At 36.9% G+C, this 22,651-nt stretch overlaps 1 protein-coding gene across 4 annotated transcripts in view; it reads right to left on the reverse strand.

Annotated features, from left to right (window-relative positions):
* The window catches only part of Ecpas (Ecm29 proteasome adaptor and scaffold), a 104,658-nt gene that overhangs the window by 9,767 nt on the left and 72,240 nt on the right, over positions 1–22,651 (reverse strand). For all 4 annotated transcript variants that reach the window (XM_042695194.1, XM_042695188.1, XM_042695179.1 and 1 more), the window contains 18 exons: positions 19,665–19,810; positions 18,640–18,694; positions 17,263–17,377; positions 15,932–16,000; positions 14,286–14,403; positions 13,768–13,935; positions 12,470–12,549; positions 11,590–11,695; positions 10,286–10,333; positions 9,569–9,690; positions 7,701–7,851; positions 5,521–5,586; positions 4,172–4,261; positions 2,429–2,495; positions 1,773–1,864; positions 1,629–1,695; positions 1,248–1,439; positions 125–333 (listed from right to left, as the gene is read on the reverse strand). In XM_042695194.1, coding sequence (XP_042551128.1) covers positions 125–333; positions 1,248–1,439; positions 1,629–1,695; positions 1,773–1,864; positions 2,429–2,495; positions 4,172–4,261; positions 5,521–5,586; positions 7,701–7,851; positions 9,569–9,690; positions 10,286–10,333; positions 11,590–11,695; positions 12,470–12,549; positions 13,768–13,935; positions 14,286–14,403; positions 15,932–16,000; positions 17,263–17,377; positions 18,640–18,694; positions 19,665–19,810 — 1,961 coding nt within the window. The remainder of the gene's footprint in view (positions 1–124; positions 334–1,247; positions 1,440–1,628; positions 1,696–1,772; positions 1,865–2,428; positions 2,496–4,171; positions 4,262–5,520; positions 5,587–7,700; positions 7,852–9,568; positions 9,691–10,285; positions 10,334–11,589; positions 11,696–12,469; positions 12,550–13,767; positions 13,936–14,285; positions 14,404–15,931; positions 16,001–17,262; positions 17,378–18,639; positions 18,695–19,664; positions 19,811–22,651) is intronic.

Raw genomic sequence — 22,651 nt, forward strand, 5'->3', positions numbered from 1 at the left:
CCTTGCAAAAACAGTACACCGAAGTCACACTAAACCAGATTCTTACACTTCCAGAAAATGAAAAACAAAGTCATAATCCGTTAAGGATACCTTAAATGTAACTGGGCATGAATGGTTCCTTTACCTTTCCCGCCCATGTTCTCCCAGACAGGCCCTGCAGCAATGCACTCAGTATCATCCCCAGATATGGAGGCACAAGACTGCTGGTTTGTTTTGCAATGGACGCCATGGCAATTGCACCCTGGGCTTTCATTTTCCAGGACTGAGACTGTAAAGCCTTCTGGGTAATGGCAATCAACTCCGGCAGGTATAATCGAATGCCTCCAAAGGAACCTAGGTTAAAAAAAAAAGCAAATTTAAAATAGTTCAAGCAACAGAAGATATATTAAATGATTTTTCTTTTATAAATCAGGGGCTTAAAGCAATGATTGTCAACTGTTCAAATGCCAAACTCTCTTAAAAAGAAACAATGAGAGATGTGGCTTCTTTTTGTAACAGCGGGACTTATAATCTCGGATGCACTCCTAGGAGACTACCATGCCAATGGTTATCATTCACTAATAAATGTCAAGGTGAAAAGCTGAGAAACATTGCTCTAAAATAATACTGTAAAGCAACATACAAACATTGTAATACTCTTAACTCACACTAAGTTCCACTTTGCTTGGGTTGGGTTTATATTCTCTCACAAGGACAGCAATGACTTAAAACAGAACACCTCTGAGTGTCAACCTTATAACCTCAGAAATTTGGATGGACTTAAAATTAAATGAGATGTCTGTTGTTAGAAGTACTGGGAAAGTAACTCTTTTAGAGGAGATTGTGGAAAACATACTAAGTAAAAAAATTCCAGGCTAGGTATAGTCGCTCATGTCTGTAAGCCTAGCAACGATGGAGACTGAGATCAGGAGGATCACAGTTTGAGAACAGCCACGGCAAAAAGTTCACAAGACCCCATTCAACCAACAGAAGGGTGGGTACAGTGGTGTGTCATCACAGCTACACAGTAACTTATAAAGAGAGGGTCATGGTCCACGCTAGTCTAGGCAAAACACCAAGACCTTACTTGAAAAACAGCAAAACGAAAAAGGGCTGGAGGTATGGCTCAAGCAAAAGACTGCCTGCCTGACAAGCACAAGTCCCCGAGTTCAAATACCAGTACTACCAAATAAATATGCAGAGATATATGTACATATCCAGCTGTGGTTTCTAAGAAGCAGGCTTATTAACAGCTACTGTTTACTAACCAGGCACATTTTCCTGCCAAACTTCAGTCCATAAATCACATTCTTCTTTTTCAGATTTCTCCTCATCAATTATTTCATGCATGCCTAGAAATGCTAAGGGCAGAACTTCTTTGGCATGGTTTTTCAATACATCAGGGCTGTATCGTCCAATTGCATGAATAGTCAAAGCACAAGAGGTCTTATAGATGGGTTCTGAAGAGAAAAAGAAACCAAAAGTTTTATAACACTATCTGGGTGAGGAGGGGAATTAATCTAAATAAACAACTGCTCAAAGCAAAACAAACACATAAATCTAGCAGAAATTTTCCTAGCAGTAAGATCTCTATGACTCCATTCAGGTTAACATCAAAATTACAAATGACATAAAACAGAAAAATGAACCTTCTTTCTCCATATACCAGCCATTAAGCTTCTGCAGCAGTTTTTCAGTACTGCTATCCCGTGAGGTCTGAAAAAGAAACAGTCTTAGTCATTCCTTTATAATTATCAAAGAGCTTATTTACCTAAAAAAGAAACTTGACTCACCCGGACTAAATGGCCCATAGCAAATGCACAGGACTTCTGAATCACGCTGTTCCGATCTGTCAGGCCACTAAGCAAAGCACTCATAAGTTTACCTATTAGAAATAAATTAGAAAATATCTGATACTTGTTTAAGCACATTTTCTGCTATATTCCCCATATGCTATAGCAAAGAAATATCTATTACCCAGAAATATCTGATTTATACTCCATGGTAGTGGAGGTCTCTTAAATGTCATTATTTGTACTATATACTATGTGCTTCACTTTACTTGAGATGAAAATCACAAATTAACTTGTGTTTAGAATATTATGACAAAAGTTGTAATAATGAGAGGTAGGTACATAAAATTCAATAGGCCCTCCTAAGAGCCTATGGAAGAAGAGGAAAGTACTGAGGTGAGATTAGTTACTGGTCTGAGGGAATGTCTCAACTGTTAAGAGCACTTCATGAGGCATTCAATCCTTACAACCACTAAAGTGGGAGAGGGGGTGGGCAGGCATGAGCAATAAATGGTAAACGAGTACCTTAACTTCCTAATACTACAGAAAGCAATAATCACTTTTAAGACAATGGAAACAGAAGACTGAAGGGAGGGAAAGCATATGGCTTCACAAACATATTTTTCACTATTCCATACATCAAAGAACAAACTGACCTGAGTAAGGTGTTATGTCCTGTGGGCACTGAGTGGTTAAAGACACAATGACACTGGCACAGCCTCCCTGCAGGGTTACAAAAGAAAGGCCTAAATCTAATAGTCACAATTGTTCTACCTAACAAACCTTTGTTTTAGATAGCAAAGGTTTAAAGATATGAAACACACATGAAGACAAATGGCTCCTCCAGGATTCAATTTAGAAAAAGGAAAATTTATTCAAATTATGAATGCAGAGATTTTTTTTCCAAGTCCTCGAGCAGGAAGATGAGCAATCTTAAACATCATAAAGTTAAAAAATTGGTAAACTCTTCTGAGAGGGTAATGTAGAGTTATCACTAGATCTCCGCTATCATTCTCACTTCTAGAAATTTAATCAAAGGAAATGTATTTGGAGACAAGTGCCAGTGGCTTATAACTGTAATCAGAGCTCCTTGGGAGTGTAAGATTTTCTGTTTGAGGCCAGCCCCAGAGAGAAAAGTTTTGGCCTCTTCTCAATGAAGAGCTAAACCTGGCAGCACAAAGCTGTTATTCTAGCTAAACAGGAAACCTATCCTAGGCAGACTGTGCTAGGGCAGGCACCCAGGCAGGAAGTGAAACTCTATCCCAAAAATAAATAGCAAAATTCACAGCTGAAGGTGAAGGTGTACTTCAGTGATAAGAGCACCTGCTTAGCAAACACACTGAACTAAGTTCAAACCCCAACACCAACAAAAACATAAGAAAGAAGTATCTTCGGTATATGCTCAAAGATAGTCACCACAGTGCTTTAAGACAAAAAGAAAAAAAGAGTGAGTTGTCCCTTGATACATTTTAAAAAGTGACATTATAGATATTACAATACACAGAGAGAAAATATACTGGAAAGAAATGAACTATAACCATGACAATGACAATTTGCCTTGTGAAGGTTAAAACGTGTTTGGACTTTAAGTATCACTATTCCACAACACTGTGAAATTTATGTAATCACCTTATCTCAATTAAAAAAAAAAAAGGAGCTACAAATTCTTACAAAGTTAAAAAAAAGAATTATAAAGAACAGTTTTCTCTGCATGATAAAATAAGCACCTTTAACTTTTTCCTAATATATAAATGATAAAAGATTTAAATATGAACATTCATTTTGTCATGAGAAAGAAAAAAAGCAAATTATGTTTGTCTTAAAAATGAGACAAAGGGCACTAGAGACATGGCTCAAGTGGTAGAGCGTCAGCTATGAGTGAAAGTTCAAGTCTCAGTCCCAGACAAAAAAAAAAAAGGGACAAAGATGGCACACCTATAAAATCCCAGCACTCCCAAGGCTGAGGCAGGAGGATAAAAAATTTAAGGCTGCATAGCAAGACCCTGTCTCAAAACTAATTAGGATCAAAATGGGGTGAATGATCCTTGGAAAATGTAAGCATTTTTTTCTATCCATACATCTGCTTGACTCCCCCCTAGAAAAAATTCTAATAACAACATCAATCAATTCCTGACAACTAAGTGAACACTTCCAAAGGAAAGTCTAAGTGTATTTATACAGGAACCGGTGAGCAGAAATGGCTCCACTAAAAAGGTAATTTCCTGAGTTTTATTTCAAACTTACTTACATTTTAAGTTATTAGTATAAGTATACAACAAAATGCTTAATATCTAATATTTTTATAGAAACATGTATTTCAAACATGATAGTTGTTGCACTTTTATTTCAAACACTAACAATGATTAGTGCTCCTTCTTGTGAAAAATACACTGTCTTACCTTCGTTCCAAGACCCACACCACTTCTGATCAGTTCACATAACCTAGGAACTAGTTCACCCAATACTGAAACATCAAGATATTGCAGGCACTGCAGAAAGAATAAATATAAAGGCAAACATTAGCAATACTTAAATCAGTATTACATTTTCAGTTACAACCTACCATGTCAAATATAAACTCACTGGATTTGACAGAAAAATATTGTTTTTATTTTATACTGATTTCAGAACAAAAACCATCCAAGAATAAAGGATCTCTTCAGGCATATTCCCCTTTATCAATCTGTTTAATATTAAAAAAAAACAAGATTAAAACTGACTTGTGGTAGCCTACTGTAAATAATCCTTAATACCTCCATCTACAACTTACTGTTATATTTTTTTCAAAATACATGACTATATTCTATTTTTACTAAATAAGTCCATATGGTGTTTGCTAACTTTAAACTTGATTTTCCCCCAATAAATCAATTAATATATAATTTTAGATCAAATTTTGGTAATAGTCCTCAGTAGGCAGTGAAAAACACGCATTCCTTTTGTCCTATTCTGTGCCTATTCCAACAATTACTTGGCCAAATTTTTTTTATCTGCTTAGCAAAAAATTTCAATAGCGCACAAGTGTAGTAGTTAACTACTAGGGGATATGCCTGTAGCAGAGCTCACTTTGCCAAAACTTCTGGAACTTTAGAACTCAGAACTTCAAAGGCCATGTAGCTCTTTACATCAAATTCCTTCCTGTGCCTGAAACATCTCACCACCACTGGATTCCCTTTACTATCTTCTACTATGCTTTCTAAGCATATAGACCAGAAGATACATGATACATATTTACAGAGGAATCTCTTGTTTAATATGTTGTTCTTTCCTGTAAGTGCAACTTGAACTAGATAATTCTAGTATTGAATTATTTAGGAATGTAGAAGAAAAAAAAACTGCTAATAAATGTGTACAACATTTTTTTGGTGCTAGCCTGGCACTTGAACTCAGGGCCTAGGTACTGTCCTGGAGCTTCTTTGGCTCAAGAATAGCTCTCTACCACTTGAACCACAGTACTTCTACTGGCATTTTCTAAGTAGTTTATTGGAGATAAGAGCCTCATGGACTTTCCTGCCCACACTGAACTGTGATCCTCAGGACTCAGCCTCCTAAGTAGCTAGGATTACAGGTGTGAGCCACCAGTAACCAGCTTGTACAATTTTTATGTACATGAAATATTTAAAAATACAAAGTATTTATAAGGAAAAAGTGGAGTCACAGTAGTTCGCTGATGCATCTCTTCAGTCCAAAGTCCTGGAAGAATGAGTGCGAAACGAAGCACACAAACTCTATTGTTTTTAGCACTCACCATGTTGATTGTTTCCATCATAGGAGATGACTTGGCAGCACTTAGTCGAGCACTATCCATCGCAGCCTAAAGAACGCAAATTCAAATCAGTCAGGACAACTCAATTAATTATGAACCAGCCACATTAAGCTCCAACAAAAGTCTGATTTCCAAACTAAAGGAAGATAATCTGTGACAAAGCCAAACATAATACTAACTCTAATGTTTTTTCTTTATTTTCCTTTCAACTTACCTAGAGAGGTAGATTTTCACTAAAGCCCCAAAATACCTCCATTTCAAACAATAATCAGAGATTACCTTCAGTTAAGAACTGAACATAGTATTAGGGGTGGGGAAGTGTTACTCAGTAGTAGAGCGTACGCTTTTCAGGGGAAGTGCTACTCAGTAGTAGAGCGTACGCTTTTCAGGGGAAGTGCTACTCAGTAGTAGAGCATACGCTTTTCAGGGGAAGTGCTACTCAGTAGTAGAGCGTATGCTTTTCAGTACACAAGTGACCCTGGACTCAATCCTCACCACCATCAGGAGGAAAACAACATTTTTAATGAAAAGAAAGTAACATAGTATGAGTTCAAAAGTGAGAGAGCCTTCCTGAGCTTCAAGCTCTCCATCCAAAGCTATCCATCCAGCTAAAATTATAGACTAATTTCTATGGAAAATTGTTTTTAATTGTTTTAAAATACAAGAAAAAAAATACACATTTAGTTCTTTAACTCCATAATGAGGCCTCCTGGATACAAGGGTGGTTTTTGCCAAAAACCATGCTGGATGAAAGGATAACATTATCTAGAGAAAATGAGAGGGGAATAAAGCAAACAAGTGATTACCTAAACCTACAAAAGTTGGGGCAAAAGTGAGGTGCCTAATGTTAGCCTACACTCTACAGAAACCTAGAAGGGGAAAAAGAGGAAAGAACGAGGAATGGAGAACACAGCCTTAAGTCAAAGACAAAATAAAATAAGCTATGAGAGTAACAAGGCAGATTAAAATCAAATGGTAATGTCTAAGAGAAAGCACATTATATATGACAGGGCTATCACAGTCCTAATTAAAAAAATTTCTTTTAAGGCATAGAATAGAAACAGAATACACAGAAGAAAAAGAAATTGGTAAACACATATGAAAAGATAATGGACACCAAAAGTAAAAAAGGAACAGAACAATAATGTTTTCACTTAGTGGAATGATGCTATTTGATGTTGGTAAGGAGTAGAGAGAAAAAAAGATTTAACATTTAAAGTTTAACCCTTAAAAACATTTAACCTCCAAAAAAATTCAAAACCATCTGACTATAGAATACATGCATGAAAAAGGAATGAAATATGCAAATAAATATTCGTTATTGAATTTAAAAATTATTTGTTGTACAGTATTCATAGTGTAATTCTATTTTTTATTCTACTTTTAAATGAGTATTTTTGTTTGGTTTTGTAGCATTTCTACAATCATAAAAGTATTTGGAAAAATAAATAGGAAGCTACTGATACTGGAGATCCATTGGGAAGAGCTTTCTTTCTGTATTTTAAATAACTTTGCTCAATAAATGTTTCATCTACCATTTTTAATACATGACTTTGATCAAAGCAAGGCAGCCAAAATATATTTTAAAAGCAAAATAAGCCAGACATTGATAGTTCACCCCTTTAATCCTAGCTATTCAGAAAGCTGAAATCTGAGAGTTGTGGTTTGAAGCCAACCTGGGCAGGGAGTCCATGCGACTCTTATCTCCAATTAACCACCGAAAAAACAGAAGTGGAGCTGTGGCTCAAAGAGGTAGAGTACCAGCCTTGCGCAAAAGAGCTCAAGGTCAGCACCTAGGCCTTGAGTTCAAGCCCACAACTGACCAAAAAAAGCAGAATAATTTTGGCTATGCCGAAGTCTAGGCACAAATCCTTTTTACTTGCAGGGCAGGATGATGGTCCATGGAAGGACTCTAAAGGTGATTACATTAATGCATTTTTAAGATGGGGTTGTCTGTCTTCATCTGATTCTCAAAAACCATGAGGCAGATTCCTTATCACTTCTAGAAAAAGTACAGAACACTGCACGCAGTAGGTCAAGAGAGGTGACTGTATTATTTGAGTTGTCTGAGGACACTGAAGGATTATCCAGGTGTACTTCTACCTTAATAGGCATCATCTTTCATGAATATTAGCATATATATACTTGTGCTATTTACTCACCTTTTCTTGATCTGTAGCCCGGAGACTCAAGTAATTGAGAACTTGGGGCTCCAATACACTTAAGGACTCCAGCAGAGCAGGGATGAGTTTTGGTGCATGTGGTTTCAACATGGCTCCTGCACTTTTACTGATCTTCACAAGGGTATTAATGCTATAGACACACAGAACACAACTTCTAAATCCATTTTACCACAATTAAGAAGCCTTATAATTCTAACCATGAGGACATTTTGCAATTTATTGCATTGAGACATACACTTATACCTAAATCCTGGTAACTTGGAGGGGAGTACTGGAGATCCAACCATGGCCTCAAGCTTAGTAGAAAATCGCTGTACCATTCAAGCTGGACCCCCAGTCCTTTTACTTTTATTGTTTTTCAGATGAAGTGACATGATTTTAGCCAGCTGGCCTTGAACCCCAGTCATCCTGTCTATTCTTCCCAAGCAAATGGGATTTTGAGTATGTACAACCACACCTGTATTCTTTGCTATTTCAACCATCCGTAATACATAGCCAAGCATTTTTTTATTTGTATCTCTCCTCTATACATCCAGGTACAATTATTCCCTCGCCACTATATCTGAAATGATATTTTGTAACTAAATTTCAGTATGTATATCCTAAGAAACAAAGACTATTATAATACCATTTCTATACTTTGAAAATACTAGTCTTTTTTTTTTTTTTTAATCATCTAACATCCAACTCTCCCTGATTAATCACCAAACTTAAGAGCTGGCCTTCAATGCCAAGCATGGTGATGATACATGACTGTAAAGCCAGAACTCAGGAGTCTGAGGCAGAAAAAATGAATTTGAAGCCAGTGTGACTCAGAAACAAAAACAAAAAACGTTTGGTTTTGGCACAAGTCTATGACCCAGCACTTGGAAGGCTGAAGGTGGTGGATCAAGTATGAGACCAGCAAGATTAAGGTCAGCTCAGGCTACATAGAGAGACTATGTTTCAAAATACCCACACTTAAAACAGAGTTGACTTGTTGATATGAGGTTGTAAAGGTCATCCTTTGCACTTCACTGAATTTCTTGAACCTTTCTTTTAAGTCCCCCCCTTCTCCCTTTTTCCACATTTGTTCTCATTGATTATATTCTAGTTGTGTCATTTAACATGTTCCTCTGTCTCTTGTATAGAGGTATAGGTTCAATTCTTTAAAATAAAAATAAAAAGGGAAGGGGGCACACATTTACAATCCTAGTACTTGGGAGGTTTTCAAGGACAGCCTGGACTGCATAGGAAAATGGTCTCAAAAAAAAAAAAAAAAAGAAATCTAAACTACTCAGAAGGCTGAGGTCTAAGGATTGTGATTGAAAGCCAGCCTGGGAAGGAAAGCCTGTGAGATTCTTATCTCCAATTAACCTACAAAAAATAAGTAGGAAATGGAGCTGTGGCTCAAGCAGTAGAACCCTATCAAAAATATTGAGGGACAGTGCTCAGGCTCAGAGTTCAAGCTCCATATACACACACACAAAAAAAGTGTGGTTGATTATAAAGTGGTTCCTCATCAGCCTTTTACCCAATGGACTTAGGAGTCATTGACGATCAGTATTGTAGATTACTGAGAGCAGCAACCTTCTAAGGAATAATAGAAAAATGTGCTTGTCAGGGACAAGGACAAATGACAAAAGAACACGACTGAAAATATCAGTCAAATTAAAGTCCTTACACGAATGTTACCTAGAAAATATTCTCACATAACAACTTCTCATAAATGGACTCTCTTCAATGGACTCTCTTCAATCTACTTCTCCATATTTTTTTGAGACTCTAACATTCAAAGAAACATGAATTTCACTAAATGGTTAGATCTGAGTAAATCCAATACATTCATTTCATCAACTGATCCACACCTGAGGGCTCGAACTTCTGTCACAGGACTCATCATTCCTTTGTCCAGAAGGCAAGGGAGGAGGACAGCGATGGTTCTCTGGCCCGCTGCTCCTTTGGCAGGGTCACACATTTTCACACAAACCTCACATACAAAGAGCATGATCATTAGTAAAAGCTGGCCTCTCAAGCACTCTTCTGACAAAGTGTTTTTCACTTCACTATCAGGAGAAGCAAATGTCTACTTTCTATGACACAATATGCTTCCACAGAGAAATGAGTACTGTTACTGAGTCCTAGGACTGCCGATAACAAAATATAAAACTTAGGGTTGCATTTTACTCTCTAAAGTTTGATTTTCTGATTTATGTAATAAGGAACAAGAGGTAAAGATGAAGTGAGAATAACGTGGAGTGCAAGAAATATATAATAAGAGAAGACAAACATCAAATGATCCAAGTGAGTGATGTGTCCTTTCAGATCAAGTAAAAGTTATACCTTATGTGAGGACACACAGAAAGCTCACCATTTAAAGAGACCACAGGTATGCTGTGTTAAAGACACTAATATTCCAGTTAACAGCACCCACTCTCTCAGTCATTTTAAGAGCATTGAGCTCTAACATGAATATAATCACCTGGCAACTCAATATCATCTCATGGCGAAAAAAATAAAGCATTGTCAAGATTCTATAGAACACTTGCCCAACTCCATACCCACTATAATTTGAGAGTTCTCACCTTGCTCAGAGTTTTCAGTGCTAATTCTGCTGCTTTGCGTACAGACTCCTAAAAATGAGAAAAATCTGGCATTATATAACTTAGAAGGTTCTCTTCTACCCTGAAATGTGCAATTAACTACCTCAGGCTTACAGAGAATAGCAAAAAAAAAAAAAAAAACAAACAAAACTTCTTTCAACATCAGACTATATTACATATACATATGTATGTGTATTCATACATATGTGTACATACATATATATATATATATATATACGTATATTTTTCATTAGGCTCTTTTCCTATCAAAAACATATTACCATGCTGTATTACTATTTCTTATGACCTTAATAGCTATAAATATACAGCTATGAAGCATAAGTCAGAAACAAATGTATTATAAAAGTAAATATATAAAGATCTGTGTAATCATTCTGAAAGACTTAACATTTCTAATGAATAAACCACCACCAACAACAACAGAAGACAAGCCAGAAGTAATTTTAAAGAATACGAAAATATCTAAAATTTAAAATGCCCAGTGCTATAATTTGGATCTTATATGTCCCTCGGAAGTCCATGTGCTAAAGGCTCTAGAGGAACCTATGTGAGATGGGGCCAGGGGAGACCTTCAGGTCACTGGAGTATGCCAAAGAAGGTGACTGCAGGATCTTTCCTCCATCTTTGCTTCCTAGTCTTGAGCAAAGTGGTTTTGCTGCACCACAGGTTGCTATGTGATGTGTTGCCTTGCCACAGCCTAATCAATGGGATGGGACCAAGCAATCACACACCTGAACCTACAAAACCATATGATATCTATAGAGATATTGATTTATATCTATATCTATAGAGATAGAGATAGATCTATAGAATCATATGGATAAGGGTATATATATATATATATATATCTTTATATGTTATCTCAGGGATTCCATTACAGTGAAATGAGCTAACATTAAAAAATTTAAGAGAAATATTTCATTAATCACATTATTTGGCAATGACTAGCTGAATTTATGAAACTGATCCACAGTAGAGTTATGAATTACTTCAGAACAATTACTTATCTCTAATCCAAGTGTCATAAGAGCTCAACAGAAAGAAATTTCAGCTGTAGCCTAATTTTTTTTTCTTTTAAATCAACTCAGTGTAGATTTAAGATGCTCAACCTTTGTAACTTGACAGGCACCTCAGTGGTAAAATTTGGGGAAGATACTGAGGTTTCTTAAAATTTGTTTGACTATAAGAATCCTGAATTATATACCTTATTTTTAAAATGCATTTTAAGCTATTCTTTAAATAAATGCAGATCCTTTCTACAATACCTTGATATCATCTTGCACTCTAAAAAGGGTTTCCCAAATTTCTGGAAGTTTATCAATGATGTCATCTAAGGGTCTTCCTCTCAATAAGTCATTCAAAGCTAAACAGCTGCAAATAAAAAAGATTGATTTCAAATAAAGAAAGCTCTATATTTTGCTATGACAAATTGACATCAAACAATAACATATATTCTGTGTATTATTTTGAGACCTAATCCACTCACCCCAAGAGGGTCATGCCTATTTTCTCTTAACACCTCAAATAGACCCCATATATATGGCATATGCAATCATCAAGAGTTTATTACAGCTGGGCACTGGTGGCTCACACCTGTAATCCTAGCGACTCCAGAGGCTGAGATCTAAGGTTCAAAGCTCAAAGCCAGACCAGGCAGGAAAGTCTGTGAGTCTGTGAAATGGCACTGTAGCTCAAAGTGGCACAGCGCTAGTCTTGAGCTCAGGGACAGCACCCAAGCCCCAAGTTCAAGCCCCACAACCAACAAAAAAAATATGTTTCTCACAACTTCAATACAATCTCAGTTTGCCCTCAAGGGCTAGAACACTGCCAAGCACATAAGAGGGAATGAACGAATATAAACTGCATACATAAATAAGTGCCCTATGCAGTCACCATTAAAGTATGTAAATATGTCATGATATCTATCAATAAACAAATGAACTTCAGCTACTTTAATTTCATGCTTATATAAATTCAAGAAAATTACTAACCTTTAAATAGTCTAATTTAAATAGTTGATGAAAACTTTCTAATCCAACAAGAAATATTTTTAGTAGTTTTAACTTAATTTTTCTAAAATGAAGTAAAATTTTATAAATTCAAACAAAAAAATTCATCTATTTAACTCATATTTCAAAATGGTACCTGGATTCTCGAACTCTCCACATATTGCTGGTAAGGTTCTTAATTAAATCTTGAAGAATTTCCTTCAAATACTTATCCACCTAATGAAAGCAAAAAGATAAAACTGAAAATATAAAATTCATCAACAACCAAATTATTTGCCAATCAACTGTACTGACTTCTATTCTGTTCTGAACAGTATAAGTGGGCCTTTCTAGGTCTCAAAGACTACAAATCTCTCCTGTTTTGGTTGCTGGATGCTGTTATAGTATTCACTCAAGAAGACAAATCTGATTCTCCTGATTTCTGAATTCGTGAGAATAAAGTCCAATCACCTGAACTTGGTTACAATGCCTGCTATAATTCATGTAGCCCAAAGGTTTCTTTCTCTATCTCACCTCTCCATCCTGGCACATAATACCTCGCTCATGGCTTGGCTGTGTGAACAGAAAGGAAAATAGAGGACGCTGATTGCTTTCTTAGTCCTGTTCTGGTCATGTTAACTTTATGATATCTTGAAACAATAGCCAAGTGAACATGTCAAGAAGGCTGTTAGGTGGCTTATGCCTGTTATCTTAGTTACTCAGAAGGCTGAAATCTGAGGATCGTGGTTCAAAGCCAGACAAGACAGGAAAGTCCATGAGACTCTTATCTCTAATTAACCACCAGAAAACTGGAATTGGCACTGTGGCTCAAGTGGTAGAGTGCTAGCCTTGAGCAAAAGAGCTCGGGGACAGTGCCCTGAGTTCAAGCCCCATGACTGACAAAAAGAAGGCAGTTACATATGTAAGTCTGGAGTGCATGTTTCATCAGTAGTACAGGACTCAGAACAAAAACAATTACAATAAAGACAGTGTTTGTATGCCCTGGAATTGATATTGTGAAAACAGGTACACAGAGGCAAACCCTGAGAAACAGTAATACTGAAAACTGCGACAGATGACAGAGGAAAAAGATTTATAGTAACTGCCTGCTTCCTGTCTGTCTCCCTAACTAAGAAAATTCCTTAAAAGTATAACTATGCATGACTTCTCCATGATATCCATACATAATACCTATCAGAATGTAGCATTTCACATACATAAATATCTGCTACTCCTTGAGTCATCCACTTGGTAGACATTTAGATTGCTTCCATTTTTTAGATTTCTATGTATGTTGACATCAGTAACTTTGATGTTTTGAAAGAAAGCTTATTTATTAAAGCAAACAAATATGCAAAGTAGAAATAAAGATGAGCACTGCATTAAAATGCTTTTGAATGATTACAGACAAGCTACAGTGTTGTCCTAACACCCCAGGGGTTCACAAATACTTGCCATTGTTTTGTCAGTAACCAATGCATTCCAGATACTTGTCATAGCTTGTCGAATACTAAGGTTGGGATCAAACTGATAACGATAAAGACGAGGAACTAGTTGAGGCAGAAAAGGAGCCAGCTGTTCTCCAGCTCTTGTAGCAATTATATTAAAACCAAAAGCAGCACCCTAAAAATGAATAGGATGGTCAAATAACTCAGACATATCTTTTCTAGTAAAATGCTAACATATTAAGTACATGAAGACCATAAATGTCTCCCTCCCAAACTAGTCCCTAAATACAGCTTCACACTATAGTAGCTAGGCAATGGTTTGGCTCTCAGGCATAGTCATTTTAAAGAATATACTATATATCAACTGGCACTATCTTTTAATATAGCAGACTTAGTTTTGGATGGGAGAAGAAAAAAAAACAAACAGAAATTCTCCAGTCAGGAGCCCTTGCTGAGCATTTGTGAGATCTTGGACTAACCCCAATATAACAATATAGACAAAACTGTCCTGCAAGAGCAATTTACCTTCCTTGAGTTCCACATTGCATGATGGTTGGCCAAATTCATAAATTTATACACCAGATCTGGCTGACTAAGATCACTTGCCAGAGAACATAGTTCTTTATACGTAGAAAGCCCCTGGCTGGGAAACAAAAGAAGTATGTTATACTAATACAGCCTAATACAGATGACAACATCTATATCACCATTTAAAAATTCTATTTTCAGCTGGGCACCAGTGGCTCACACCTAGGAGGCTAAGATCTGAGGATTGAGGTTCAAAGCCAGCCCGGGACAGGAAAATCCATGAAAGTCTACAATTCACAACCAGAAAACTGGAAGTGGCCCTGTGGCTCAAGTGGGAGAACACTTGCTTTGAGCTGATGAGCTCAGGAGAGGAGCACTGCCCAGGCCCAGAGTTCAAGTCCCATGACAAGCCAAAAAAGAAAGTTCTATTTTCAATTCTATTTCTAATATCTCAACAGAGGAAGACAGAACTCTAGGTTGAGAAGAATGTAAGAAGTTACTTTCTTATCAATGATTTCAATACTTATCACTTATCAATGATTTCAAGTCCTCTACACTGCTGCTGGTAAATAACCTAAGTCTACCTGTGTTTCCCATGGCAGTGGATCTCTTGTCACATTCTAAGGCAAGTAGATAATCCTTCAGTATGTTAGAAAAACTTCTCTCATAATGATAATGTTCAAAGACAACATTCATCTTCCCTTAGTGTTTTCTAAGTCAGACTACCCTACATCTAATTAATATTCCTCTGAACAAACAGCATTTGCCACCCCCCCTAAAAAACTATTTGCTACTTCATCAAAAAAAAAATAAAGCAAAGCAAAATTTAAAAACAAAAACAAACAGAAAACCCTCAAAAAGAGTCTACCAGAGAATAAGTGAAATGAAAACTTCTGATGTGAAACCCATGAGCTACAGGAGAACAAACAACCTGCAGCTTTCTCTGGCTGGAAAGTCTACAGCAAAACAGCAAGATTTATCTGACAATCTTAAAGGAAAACTAATAATAGAACCATGCTGGAATAAAGATAAAATAAAGGAGGTAAAGCTCTAGGAAGTTCAAATTAGTGCACCAAATTAGTGCACTCTATGACACTGAGTTCCCCATTAAAAACTAGGTACAGGGAATGACAAGCTAGCTCCTTGATCAGACTCAGGAGCTCGCAGCTCTCACCCTAGCCAGATTCAGCTTTCAGCCTGAGATCACAGCTTCCCACAGAACAATCCAGTATCAACGACTACTCATGAAGGGATTATAAAGGTATATGAAGGGAATATAAAGGCCCAGGCCCTGTGCTTTAAAGCAGGACAACTCTGAAAAGCCATGCCAACCCAGCTCAGAGTTCTTCAAGGGTTCAGTATTTGATAAGGATTTGGCAATAGTTCAGCCCCTCCCTCTATCCTGCTTGCTTGCTGGCCCTAAAGAAGCTCCCCAATAAACTTCCTATATACAACTCTCTATCACAGATTTTGTTTCCCAGAAAATCCAACTTAATAGGCTTTTCCCATACAAGTCTTTTTCTACCAAAAAGAACTTTCCTTGAGAGAGCAAAAATCAACTTTATGATTATCCTATTTACCCAACTGCTTAAAAATAAATTTAAATAGCTACACTAATTGATCAATGGATCTGGAATATTTACCCATCAGGTGTTTTGCCAAGGCCTCCTCCTTGAAATACCACTGTCTCTCCAGAAACTTCATGTTTAGCTCTAAACCAAAACAACAAAAATTTAAATTAACTTCAAATTTTGTATACTAGCATTAAACACATGGGTATATTTATAAGCTAACAATAATTTTATCTACTGCATGGATGATTTTTTAAAAAGTAAGCTGTTCTTTTTCATTAGCCTGGAATTTTGTAAAACCAAGTGTAGACTGAAAAATTAGCACATATTAAAAGCATCCCAAATAAAGTTATAATGAATTAGGCGTGAACACATATGAAAAGCTATCCTTCCAACAAAGAAAGCAACATAAATAGAAAGCAATTTCAAGGCTCATCCAACATATGTTTCACAAATCAGATTATATACGCTACACAAGCTGTTTTTTTTCACATCCTAGTTTTCATTTATCCATCAACAATTACATTATTTCTTTTTTTTTTTTTTTTTGAGTCCGGTCATGGGGCCTGAACTCTGGGCCTGGGTGGGCGCTGTCCCTCAGCTCTTCAGCTTAAGGCTAGCGCTACCCCTTGAGCCACAGTGCCACTTACAGCTTTTTTCTTTTTGCTTATGTGGTGCTGAGGAATCAAACCCAGGGCCTCATGCATGCAAGGCAAGTGCTCTACCACTGAGCCACCTTCCCAGCCCCAGCATTTCTCTTAAGTTAATGTTTTAAATGTCCCAGAACCATTTGACTTTGAAACCTTGACCAACTGGAAGCTTATAAAAAGTATACATTGGGGCTGGCAAGTTGGCTCAGTGGTAGAGTGCTTGCTTCACATGCATGAGGTCCTGAGTTCAATTCCTCAGCACCACAAAAGCAGAAAAAATCCAAAAGTGGTACTGTGGCTCAAGTGGTAGGGCCCCCCACGACCGACAAAGAAAAAAAAGTATACATTCGATAGCTGGGTGCTGGTGGCTCACACCTGTAATCCTAGCTACTCAGGAGGCTGAGATCTGAGGATCACAATTCAAAGCCAGCCTGGGCAGAAAAGTCCATGAGACTCTTATCTCCAATAAACCACTAGAAAAGTGGCACTATGGCTCAAGTGGTAGAGTGCTCTCCTTGAGCTGAAGAGCTGAGGGAAAGCACCCACGCCCAGAGTTCAAGCCCCATGACTGCCCAGAAAAAAAAAAAAAAGTATACACTGGAATAACTACATGGTGTAACAACTACTGACTGAAAATTTAGAAAAGGTTTAACAAACAATAAATAGCAAGCAGACTTTTCCTCCTTCTATACTGTCTCTGTATGTGCACATAACTTGTCTAATGTACCTCTGAAATTTTCAACTTTGCCATACCTTTTGCCAGTCATGAGCGTCTCTACAAGTGTAGATACCAACTCCTGTTGATCCTGCTCGTTTCCTAGTTCATAAACCAACCCAAGGCCTTTTGAGGCAACGTCTTGGCTAAGTTCTACAGAAAATTCAGACAAAATTTTGTTATTTAAAAAAAAAAAATCGTTTCTTGGTCATGAAGTCAGTTTTTAAACTAGTTAAATGTAATCCCAAACTATATCAAGGCAAAGAATGAGAATTCAATCATTTTGCCTATTTTGCTAACATTTACTATGTCATCTTAGTAGGAATGACAGCACATATTATTGTAAATGAGAATTACCTTCAGAGAAGGTCCATCACAAACCAAGACAACAGCCATGGGACTTGTATAGAGCTACTACATAGTGCATTGTGACAAAATATTGGCGTAATTTATATATAACAGACCTAAAACAGCCTCACAGAATTTCAGTAACCTACATCTTGTTTTGTAAACATCAAAAGTCAATGAAAACCACATGTGTTTTTGTTTTTGTTTTTGTTTTGGTCGGTCATGGCCTGAACTCTGGGCCTGGGTGCTGTCCCTTGGCTCTTCAGCTCAAGGCTAGCCCTCTACCACTTGAGCCACAACGTCACTTCCAGTTTTTTCTGCTTATGTGGTACTGAGGAATTGAACCCAGGGCCTCATGCATGCAAAGCAAGCACTCTACCACTGAGCCACCTTTCCAGCCAAAACTACATGTTTCTCAAAAGCCACTATTACGTGTCTAATCCAATCATTCTAGCTTCAATCAGAGAGAAAAAGCAATCAGAAGGCAATTATTTAGGAGAGGTAATAATATTATCCAAGGGTCCAGCTCCTTTTTTTTTTTTCAGTCAGTCATGGAGCTTGAACTCAGGGCCTGGACACTCACTGTCCCCAAGCTCTTTTGCTCAAAGTTAGTGGTCTACCACTTTGAGCCACTTGTTCATTTCTAGTTTTCTGATGGTTAACTGGAGAGGAGTCTCATAGACTTTTCCGCCTGGGCTGGCTTTGAACCAGGATCCTTAGATCTCAGCCTCGGAGTAGCTAGGATTATAGGTGTGAGCCACCAGTACAAGGCTCAGCCCCATTTTTTAATGTAAAGCTAAAGAACATGTTTTAACTTATAAATTTGGAATTTAAGTGTCCTGCACTATAACTAGAATTTTTTTATTTTCAGCCACTAACAATTTAATACTAATAAAGTGCTTACTTATTAATTTTTTTTTGTTTTTGGACCACCACTCCAGGATGATACTTCTTGCTTTAATTTTATACCTCAGAAAGGCTTTTTGTGGTTGCTTATTAACCCATACTTTTCAAAGTTTAAAATACAAGTTCAATGAGGTTTACAAGTCAAATATTTATGAACCTACCATCATTTTCTGACAGAACTGAAACAAATGCACTTTGAATTTCTTTAAGATGAGACTGAGAAAAGAAAAAGAACATTAGAACATTGAGAGTCTTTAGAAATCCTAGTTGTTTTTTTTAAGAGTGTAGCTAATGCGTGAAAGTTAGATAATGTGTGGAAAAAACTTATTAAGAATAATGAAGTAACTTTTTATTGTGGTGCCAGTACTAGGGCTTAACTCAGGAACAACATACTCTCTTTTAGCTTTGTTGCTCAATGTGGACACTCTACCATATTTGACCCACACCTCCAATTCTAGCTTTTTTTCTCCTAGTTAACTGAAGGTAAAAGTCTCATAGACTTTCTTGCCCAGGTTGGCAATCCTTAGATCTCAGCTTCCTGAGTAGCTAGGATTACAGATGTGAGCCACCAGCACCCAGGTAGGGAGAAACATTTTGAATACTGCTGTGCCTTAGAACTACTGAATGAATTAAACTGGGGGTAGTCAAATAAGAGATTTCTGCATTACAGTCAATAAAAGAGATTCCTCCATTACAGTCAATACATAGAAAAGTTTGGCATAGATGTTGGATGTTATGAAAATACTGCACAAAATTTAGTCTCACAAAAAAATTAATTACTTTCTTAGAAAAACAAAACTCTACTTTGGAAACTAAGAATTTTGTGTTAATGTTAAGCACATTAGGTTGTAAAGTCTTATGAGAGTAACCACAACTCTGCTGTGCCACATTTTCACGGGTATTCAAATTACCTGAAGCTGTCCCCTTATAGGTAGCCTATTGCATGCAATCTAACCTTTACCCCAATCTGAGACTCCTCCATCCTTAGCTTCTGATATTACACATTCAAGTTTAGATCATCTTCCTTCTATTATTTACCATGCCATCACCCTTCATTCCTTCATGTATAGCTAATTTAAAAATCTCACTACTGGCTAATGGCCCTTTCATACACTTTCCTTTCCACTGTTCATTTATAAATACTGTGATTCTTAGCAGAGTTGATCATACATTCGGTCTGACTCACCTTCACTTCTTTATGGGTACTTAGTTTCCTTACAAGGGAAAGGAGCCAGATACAGGATGCTTGCCTTACATGTGGGTTAGGGCTGATGATGTGTTTATTTAATATAACATCCAATACCCATGGGACCACATCATTCACTTTGGCACCTGGGAAAAGGTTAAAAATTAACAATACATAATTAAACTACTAAATACAGTTTCCTGAGAAAATTAAAGCAACAATCATTCAGTATAATAGTACTATCATTCATTAAAATCCAAACAACCAAAATGTAGTTGCTGAAGAAATTAGTAATTATTCACTTTAAAACCTAGCATAAGAAGGAAGATGATGGATTAAAGACAATGATTAACTTTCCTGTGTCTCCAAAAATCTGAAAATCAGGCATGTGACTGTAGAGAACGGTATGGTAATATAGGAAGGCAAGAGAGGGCAATGTAAGCAGATAATGGGTAAAATCCAGAAATACTGAACTTTAGATTTATAAGACAAACAAGGAATCCTAACAGAGCACAAAGCAAAACCTGAGGCAAAAGGAGACAAGCACCTCTTACACTACAGAGCTGAAAACAAGAGAGAAAGAGAAAACCGTGGGGAAAATCTATAGAGAGACAGTTGTCGCTCTACACAAAATAAAATATAAGACAAAGATCTGCATAGTATACAACAAGCAGATGCCAAAAGGGTCCATTGGCCTATCTACTTCTACAGTGTTTGTTCACTGGTATGGTAGAGTAGCATCATCTTAGAGGCCTTACAGTCAAACATCTCAGATGGGGAAAGCAGAAGAACCTCATTTTTATATGTCAAAAACCAAAGGCCTCTTCCATGCCACCTAAGAACCAGTGTGGACTCAGGAAAGGAATTGTGACTTGATCTCAAGTCACAATACATGTTCATGAACATATATCTACCTAAGTGGGGAGAACGGAGCTTTACCACAGAGGGAAGCCAGTGTGAAAGCAGTGACAAGAGCTTCAACCCAAACTCTAGTCAGAAGAGATCACATGTGTGTGAACATGAGTAGGATTCTAGGACAGAAGTATAAACCCAAAGCACACAGGTTCAATCAGAGACCTATGTCCTGCCCAGCCAGCAAAACCTGCTTTGGTTTGATGGCTTTGTATACTCCCAGAGGACTAAAAAAATTAAGGCTCAGAAGCTGGGAATCGTTTGAGGACAGCCTTAACCCAGTAGGAAAGACAGGCTAGGAGACAGACTAGGGTTCAGACTATATACAGCACCTCGTCTAACTTGTTTGGACTTCAGGGAGAAAAGCAGCTGTCCCCATATAGTGTAAACTGTTAGACAAGAATGGAAGGATCCATACTACTCTCAGAAATAGTGAGACCTATTTGTTTCTTTTCTATGCTCATTTTCTCTTTCTCTATACTAACTTTATTACATTCTCTCTTACTAGTATTTCTTATGCCTTTATCCCATGTTTTCTTCTATTTCTGGTCTTGCTTCTCTATGTCCTTTCCCTATTCTCCTCCATTTTATTAACTACTGATATCTTTAGCTTTCATCATTTTTAATCTCCTAGTTTATCTAACAAACATCACAGTTTCTCTTTCTCTTCTCTCTTTATGCCAGTACCAGAACTCAGGGACTCATGTCTTCTTGGCTGATGCTATATCACTTGAACCATTCTTCCAGCTCAGTTTTTTGTTGTTGTTATTTTGGAAATGGAGCCTCACAAACTTTGCTGTCCAAATTGGCTTCAAATCTTGATCCTCAGGGTCTTCACCTCCTGAGTAGCTAGGATTGCAAATGTGAGCCACCAGTACCCAACTAGGCTTTCTTTTCTAATCCTATTGGTCTATATATTTGATATTTCTAATTGTTTATTACTACATTTAATTACCTGGCTTTTGAACTGTTGTTTATCTTACTGTTGTCAGTTTCATCTCACCTAAGTGGCAATAGGGATTATAATCTCAAGAGCAGGCTGCCCACTAAGATGACCCTCATAAAATAAAAATAGAGGGGGGAAAAAAAACTGAAGGAAATGTTGATTCTAATGGATGCATAAATTTCAACATAGAAATATGTGAAATTAAAGCAGCATCACCCTTACAAAAGTTCCTCCATAACTGAACCTAAAGATAGTGAAATGGTTAAAATGCCAGACTAAAAAAAAACAATCTAGTTTTTAAAATAATCCCAAAGAGCTTGGCACCAGTGGCTCCTGTCTATAATCTTAGCTACTCAGGAGGCTGAGATCTGAGGATTACGGTTCAAAGCCAGCCCAGGCAAGAAAGTCTGTAAGACTCTTATCTCCAATAAACCACTCAGAAAATCGTAAGTGGCCAACCAAAAAAAAGAGTTAGACTGAATCCTCCTTTTTATTTTCCCATTGCCACACTTAAGTCATGATGTGAAAATCCATGGACCTAACAATATGTCTCTTAGAGCAAATCCATTCATTAGTGTGAGACCTCATATCTGATATCACCAAACCACTCCCATGCAATCTCCACTTCAGATTTGACTGACTTCTTCTTAATGGTCACTTCCCTTGAGTATCTTTTTCTAACTAAACAATTTTTTCCTTGCTTTACTTCATATGTATTCAAAAAATCTGAAAAAATTGATTCTCATTCAATCCAGTCTTCCTAATTACAGCTTACAAAACAAAGTTAAGTGTGTCTTTCTATTCCTTCAACATATTTTTTTTGACAATACCAGGATTTAAATTTAGGTCTTGCACTTACTGGGCAAGTATGCTAATACTTGAGCTATGTCCTTAGTGTACTTCCTTTCGATCTCTATATGGTGGCCAATAAAATAACAAGTGAAGATAATAGTGTAGTGTTAAATGCTAACTATAACACTAAGTGCAACAGCTAAATTGAAACACCCATGATGAAATACAACTCCTAATGAAACTGTTACAATGACAGCATTCTTAATTGCTCCAAATGAGAAAATAGCATTTTAAAAACTTTTTAATTTTTTTATTTTTTTAATTTTTTAATTTTTTT

Source organism: Dipodomys spectabilis, unplaced genomic scaffold (assembly GCF_019054845.1).
Source record: "Dipodomys spectabilis isolate Male_0828 unplaced genomic scaffold, ASM1905484v1 ptg000006l, whole genome shotgun sequence".
NCBI classification, from domain to species: Eukaryota; Metazoa; Chordata; class Mammalia; order Rodentia; family Heteromyidae; genus Dipodomys; species Dipodomys spectabilis.